This window comes from Contarinia nasturtii, unplaced genomic scaffold (genome assembly GCF_009176525.2).
Source record: "Contarinia nasturtii isolate CC-2019 unplaced genomic scaffold, AAFC_CNas_1.1 Cnas_scaffold_78, whole genome shotgun sequence".
Lineage (NCBI taxonomy): Eukaryota > Metazoa > Arthropoda > Insecta > Diptera > Cecidomyiidae > Contarinia > Contarinia nasturtii.
Window position 1 is genome coordinate 2,103,601 of NW_022197436.1, and position 8,060 is coordinate 2,111,660.

Here is an 8,060-nt window from a genome sequence, read left to right on the forward strand (position 1 = left end):
TGCCTTAATACACATTCATGACACATCTTTCTCTATTCGATGAAATCGTTTAATTAAATGTTTGAATATTATCAATTTGTTGGTTTTGCATGAAACAACTTTATATATACACATATTAGATACATAATTAGTTAGAGGAAATGATTTAAAAAAATGAATGTGATAGTAATAAATAGATTCTTAGTCATAGATACCGTTTATTCTAAAGACAATTTCAAGTCAATTTTTTATTTGTTTTGCTTTTATTTTATTTTTTTGTGATAATAAATTAAACAAGAGTGTGCACTAAGCATAATTGAATGGACAGGAGTAAAAACTCGACTATCTATAAAAGTCTTGTTTTTATTCGAACATATTCAATTTTATTCATTATTTCTTTTATTCAATGGAACTAAACAAAATGGAAAGAAAACTAGAAAAATCATCAAATTATAATTGTGAGAATTATTATTCATCGATTTTACGAATAAAAATAAAATTTAAGAGGAAAAATGTTTGTGTTCAAATGACGCTGAATCGCTTGGTTTGTTTGTTGTGATGTTGATTCCACCGGATGTTTGTATGGGAGCTGCATCAGTTTGCCCTGTATAAGACCTACGTTTCCGTGCAACGGTGGATGTTTCAAATTTTTGAATTTTTTGCGGCAAACCGACATCATCAACTGTATTCAATATAATTAAAGGAATGTTCCGTTTTCTCAATGCGTTCAAAAAATTACTTGGATCTCTTTTGCTGAAATTCAATTAAATTTGTTTTCTTTTATCAATTTAATTATTTTAACAAACATTTCGGAAAATTGTACTTACTCATTATATTCCAACGAATCATCAACTTGTACTTTTGCAATATTATCTTTACCATAAACCTTGTCATTCTGCGATGATTTTAATAAGAAAAAGAAAACAATTCAAATTTAGAAAGAAAAAAACATAAAACTGATATGGCATACCTCATCTTGAATTAGTTTGAATAGGGCCCAACGATCATTCTGTTGTGGATCATCAGATTCAATGCGGCCGGAACGCTTTTTTCCATGAGCACCCCAACAACTGTGTCCATAGCTCAAGCACGAACCTACAACGGTAGGAAGAAATCGATGTGGAGGAAATTCATTTAAGAAAAGATTTGTGCGGTGTGAATTTCGAATTTATAACAACAACAGACATTTTCAAATGAAACACGCCCATCACTCGAAATGGGAAAAAAAAGAAAGGTCCAAAATAATGCATTGTACCTCAACAAATATAAAGTTGTGAAATTTCGCAGCCAAAGACTTGCTTTGTTTATCATTTTCAAGAAATCTATGATTTGCATACGAATTATATGCCATAATTCCGTTTGAATTGTATGGACTACAACTTTTTCACTCAATAAAACTTACAATTTAGCTTTTTTTCTTCAGTCTATGTATTTCAGATAGATATCCATCCGAGATATTTTAGAATATCTGGATATTTAACGCAGCTGCACAGAGCCAGAGCTGTGTGTGTCGCACGTAGAATCTACGGTATGTCGCTACACGTAAAATACAGACACAGTGTGACTGTGTACGTGCGGCACTTGATACACATATACGTCGCGACATACCGTAGATTCTATTTGCGACGCACACAGCTCTGGCGCTGTGCAGTTGCGTTGAATATCCAGATATTCTAAAATATCTCGGATGGATATCTATCTGAAATACATAGACTGTTTTTCTTTTACACATTCAAATTTATATTTTTATTTTCTTTCATTTTCGTGATTAAAGTTTGCAGAAGTGTGAAATATTTGGTGTTGTATGCATTGTATATAAGTAAGTCGATTAAAGTGTTTTGTGTAACATTTCGAAGAATAGAATTGATAGATTTCTTTTAATCGATTCAATTCAAAGAATTTTTTGGGTTAATAGTTTGAAAGGGTTGCCTCTTTGTCATCTCTGTAACCTTTGTAAAGCTTCAAAGTTCAAGTATCGTATCGTTTTATCATTACATGTATGGCGATGTGCTTTTTTGCGTGTCAGTTTTGGAAGAGTGATTAAAAGTAGACATGACTTCCACATGTATATACATAAATTGGTTCTTTATTCAATGAGCCTTTCAGTGGAAAATGAAAGATGCTATCTATCAATCAACGGTTGGTGCTTTTTTTACTTAACCAAACAGAGAATATATTATGAATGACGCCAACACATTTTCGATTTTCTTCGAACTCTTACGTTGAAGTGTATGTAATCCCAATGTTATTAGCGATAACAATAAATAGATTTTGAGTGATTTTGCACCTTTTCTGTTTCGTTTTTGTCCCTTCATTGTGCTGTTTTTTTCTCTTTTGTAATTGAATTGTGTATGTTTGGATACATAAAAGTATTGAATAGTGTGGAAAAACACCTGTTTACATACGTTCACAGAAGAAAAAAAAACTAATGAGACTTTTTTTCTTATACAAAAGAACATGTGTACAAATAGAAATAAGTTAAAGAATGAAAAAGAAATAAGGGGGTAGATGTCTTTCAACCCTTAACTTTTTTACATTCACATGCTAATGTTATGCATTCCCACCCATTTTTATAACCGAAAGTTGATTTGCGTGTACTTTTGTGGAATTGCACAAGTTTTCCGATGAAATATACCGAGCGAAGATTCTTTTTTGGTTTGATGTGAAACAAATTTTTAAAAATAATAGAATTTCCTTTTCATGTATTTTTTACTTGTTTTTATTTTGTTTTTCTCAAAGTGTACTTGGTGTATTTGTATATTTGAAAATCTCGGAGACTCGGTATAATGCACAAATGAGTTAAAATAAATGAGATACTAGCCAGAATTGAAAATAAATTTGATACTTGAACGACATAATAAATAAATGTGATACCACTTTTATTTTCAATATTTTTCAAGTATCAGATTTATTTTAAACGCGAGTTAGTATCTCATTTATTTTAATTCACCGTCTTGTATTGGTATTTTTTTAAAGAATGTTGGGAGGTCAAACATTACCCATTACCCTTACCCATTCAATTTTCAAACCGGAAATTGAAATTTAATTTTATGTTTCAAAAATGTATAATAATTATCTTCCTAGCAAATTGTCTTCTTCATTTTATCCATACGGTGATGGCAAGAGCAAAAAAAACTCATTTACGCTTCTCGCGCCATCTCATTTCCTGAATATACTGTGTGTATTACAAAGTCTCACGAACCGTAGTATGTATATTCAGGAAACAAGATGGCTTGAGAAGCGATAATGAGTTTTTTTTTGCTCTTTTCTTATCGGAAAATGTTTGCTGATTTTAAGACTGACTGTTTCGAGTGCTACACAGAAAGAAAAAATGTGGTATTTTTAATTCAATTTTGGTAGATTTAATATAAAATCATTTACATTTTTGACATCTCTGAGGCATATTTTTCAAAAGAGACTATCAGTTTAATAAGTTTTACCAATTGCTTCATTACATTCACCAAATTCATGGGCTAGCGTCATCTGTGGTTTCGAAAAGTTGGTAAATGTAATGAAACAGTTGGTAAAACTTATTCAACAAATAGTCACTTTTGAAAAATATGCCTCAGAGATGTCAAAAATGATAAATTTAATTCCTTGTTGGTTGATTTTAGATTAAATCTACCAAAATTGAATTAAAAATACACATTTTTTCTTTCTGTGTACTCAAAAAAAAAGCAACAAATTTTGCTACTCAACAAACAGAAATGTAACGTGAAAAAATGGGTCCATTCGGTAGATTAATGTGAACGCAGGACAAAGTCATTTAAAATTTAGTAATTCATATCAAATGACTCATTTGACACTAAATAAAAAAATAGTTTACATATGTTTATTGATTGTTTCATTCGCTCTGTTTAAAATGACGTAAAATTCAATTCAATTCAACTAAACGATAAATGTAAAGATTTTCTTTCCTTTCTAAAGCAAATGATAACATGTGCAATGTTTAGTTATTTGTAATTTTAACTGCTTTAACGTATTTTACATGTCTTGTCTTGTCTTGTGAATAAAGCTTTCTCTATTTGAATGTCGAAAATTATTTATCCATCATTATTATCAAATTGCTGTTGAAAGTAATAGAGTTCATTTTTTATTTCGATCGGAACTTATAACTTTATCTCATTTATTCAATTGCAGACAATATATTTAGCTACCGTCATCTGGATATTTCAGCTCATCTGGATGCCGTCAGCAGATGATGCGAAGTGAAAACAATATTCTATTGTTTTCACTTCGTATCATCTGCTGACGATATCCAGATGACGACAGCTAAATATATTGTCTGTTCAATTGAGTAACGATAGGGTAATTGATAAAGAAAAATTCCAAATAAAAAAAAGAATGAATGAAAAAATGAAATGATCTGTTTAACAGCACTTATTTTCATTTGGAAATCTGTATGCAGAATTTAGTTTTTTGTTCTAATTATATAATATTCATTATAAAATTCAAATAAATCACGATAAACTGACTGCATACAACAAAAAAAGCAAGAAAAAATAAAAAAGACGTCAAGAAAAAAAGTGAAGCGCATATCGTATCTATTAAAATGATAAAGTATTTATAGTACCTCAATAAGTGGTAAAAAGTATCTAATGGTATTTGAATGCAAAAATGATCACACCGCTAAGTATACTCACACTGAATCAATTCAGAGCAGAACGACAGACAAATTATCATATAAATGAATGCTTTCATTTTCGATGATTTTAAACGATCTTTATATATATCTCTGCACTTATTTTTCTTCTTTTTTTTCTTCTTGAACTTGGATTGTTTTTTTTGCTATCGCTGATGTTGTTACTGCCGCCTTCTCTTCGATGAAGGTACCAACTCCTTTTCAAAATGTATTTGGCCGAACTATGTGTGTGCGTGATATTAAAATTACTAGTTATTAGTATACGATAAAGCTTGATCAACGACGAACAAAAAGAACACGTACTAATAGAAAGTGAAAGTCAAATGCTGAATAACAGACAGAAATAAATAGAGAAAGAAATATACACTAAATGCACGATCAAACGGTTAATATGCAACGATTGTTAATAAAAACAAACAAACAAACATACCGCCAATTTAGAAACAGAGTCGATATAGAGAAATAAAAAAAATTATCAACTGAATAAATGAAACGGACCAAAAAAAGAAATTATATTATACCCTTGCTCAATTTATGATACAAATCGATTTTAATTGAATGGATGAATAATTTGTATTGTAAAGTAATTTTAAAGCTGAAGGAAAAAAAAAATCTGTGTTAATATCCAAAACGCGTAACAAATAAATTTGCATAGAACCTTTTTAAACCGTGTGTAATATTACGGGAAATTTTTCAATTTATATAGTTAGAATGTTTGCAACGAACTGACCGCTACATTGTCGATCAAAGATTCTTATATGAGAGAAAGTCAGCGTCATTGACAACAACAAATTCATTCAACTCTTTTTCTTCATACAAAATCCATACGCATGTTCAAATTAGTTTCAATGCATTCATCCACATTTCAACGCAAGCTTTCTCTCTTTCACACACACACACATGAATTGCGTTTCCAGCTTCTATTGAAACCTATTAACATTTATAGAAGTTATATATGGGCGCACGTATGAATGGAGCTTGCCCATTGGATCATTCTGATCCAAATATGCGTTACCATCGCAATTTCTAATCTACAATGACGCAACTACGTTTAATAATGCCAATTGTTAAAATGTTCTACAAGTGAAAATCCCCTTTGAAATTAAAATTAGAGATAAAAACCGTGAAAATTGATCGAATCAAACGATTATTTATGTGAATTTTAGCTTAAACTTTCATTTCCGTTTGCAATTCTATAAAAAAATTTTTGAACATATGAAAAGTCAGCCCACTCCAAAAGTCATCGATTTAAATTAGTCCAACAGCGTTTTCACAATAAAATGAAAATAATACAAAGAAAGTACTTAAAATTGATACCTTTTTATCGACTGCAGTCGATTTAAAGCAATTATTGTGATTAATTAAAAAGACTTTTCCAATATAATAGGATTTTTCGAAGGCATGTTTCTTCATTTAAATGTTATTAACATGTAGATAATTTTCTTTACTCACCATCTGATCACAGACTGAATTTATCACAATTATTTACAATATCATTTGCAATGAAACTCTACCCGATCGAATACACAGCCGCCAATCTTTTCGACTTCGGAGCAGCAGATATCTCTTTGCAATTATTATAGAAAAAATTAACACACTTCTGTATGGTTGGGCTCTTCATTTCCATATGTTCAAGCCTTTTCGTGGAATGAATTTTCAAATGTATTTGTGATATAAATAACCCATAATTTATGTAACTTTAGAAGAAGAAAAAAATCTGGTTGACACAATTAAAATCAAATTTATTTGTTAGTTATTGAAAATATTACAATTCTATTAATATTATAAGCGTGGATTACGTAAAAAAGGTTTCTATAACAAACAATCGAGCAGACAGCTCGAATCCATTCTAATCGTATAACATCTTTATAAAGAAAAAGAGGAAAAAACAAACTGTTGGTTTTCTGCATGTAAACATAACACGTAGAAAAATCGACGACAACGTTTTATCAAAGATTGTTGGAAAAATGTGCAGCAAAATAGAAACACAAACGAAAAAATCAAACTAACAAACCATATAAACGGCTAGCAACAAAAGACTAAATAAATATTTACTGTTTTAATTTTCCCTTTTTTTTAAACCGGTTTAAAGAAAGTGCATGTACATATTCCAAGTTCGTTGAGTATTGCTGATCAAATAGCGTCAGTCAAGTCAGTTTAGTTTTTTTTTCATCAATTCATTCATTCATTGTACTGGCTTTATTTTACTCATTGACAATTTCTATTTAAAAAAAATGCTTTTCTCATAGAGTACGGCAGCATCACGGAAGAATGTAATATATGTTTTTCATTCAGTTGGCCATTCAAATCGGCATGCCGAAATATAATTTTCATCAATTCTTATATCTGAATCATAAGTATATTTTTTTTGGGTTTTAATGACAGTGTAAACGTTTTTAATCAGCGTCAAAGATAATTGTTGAGTTCGTCCGACAAATAATTGATAGCCCGTTTATTTATTTTACTATTCTCTTTTACTCTCAAGAGAATAAGTGTTTGTTTTTGCATTCAAATATATTTTCGATAATCGTTCAAGATGTAAAAGGGAGAGAGAAAAAAATGAAAGGAAACAGCATGCGAGATAGACGAATCGTTTCCATACACATATACAAATAACGTGCACTGAAAAAACAAACCGAAGCGAGGAACGTAGAAAAAAGCACACTCAGAAAGAATGACGTTAAAATATTCACAGCGCATATGAAAGACAAGGGCAATCAAATGCTGGCCAGCACACCGTATGCATATATATGTTTGAACAGAAAATACTCGATTGTCTTATTTGTTTTTATAGGCGGAATATCTGAAACGAAATTAAAGCAAACTAATTGCAGTGAGAGATACTTTTATATTTTTCTATTCTCTTTCTTTCGAGACTTTATCGTGGAATTTCTTTCGTATTCGGTCAGTATTGATAAAAATATGAAATTGTGTGGATTCAACAGCAGAACGGTTAATTTACATATATTTTTAAAAAAGGAACCTTAAATTTCTTCGGATTTTTATACAGTTATGAATTTAGTTTACGATCGCTCGTTTAATTAGTATCAAATCACAGATTTAAAAAAAAATTGCCGGCTGCAAAGCATCTGTGCGGAATATATATTTCATTTGGCATTTGAATAAAACAAAATCGATCATTCAACGATACTTTCACTACAATGTAGGGTGGCGCTCTTGCCAATGCCATAAACACCATTTGTCAATGTTGATTAAGAGAAGTCAAGTTTTACAAATCGGATGGAAACTCAAAAACACAAAGCCGTTTTTTTTTCTTGTGTTTCCTCTTTAAATTCATCAATCAGTGACTGAACCGTGTGTATGTTACATTTTGTGTCGTATAAAATGACTTTTCGCCTGTGTCCGTGTCCCTTTCCTTCCATTCGGATCAATTTGATTTCACTGAAAAACTAAATACAATAAATGATTTGGTTTGCCT

The 8,060-nt window shown here is 30.5% G+C and overlaps 1 protein-coding gene across 1 annotated transcript; it reads right to left on the reverse strand.

Moving 5' to 3' along the window:
- Positions 1-479: 479 nt before the first annotated feature.
- LOC116337642 (neuropeptide CCHamide-1-like) lies at positions 480-6,584 on the reverse strand. Its single transcript, XM_031762374.1, has 5 exons — positions 6,516-6,584; positions 4,623-4,842; positions 950-1,074; positions 807-874; positions 480-732 (listed from the first exon to the last, which is right to left on the reverse strand). The coding sequence occupies exons 2-5, from the start codon at positions 4,678-4,680 to the stop codon at positions 480-482; spliced, it is 504 nt and encodes a 167-aa protein (XP_031618234.1). The 5' UTR covers positions 4,681-4,842; positions 6,516-6,584.
- Positions 6,585-8,060: the final 1,476 nt, after the last annotated feature.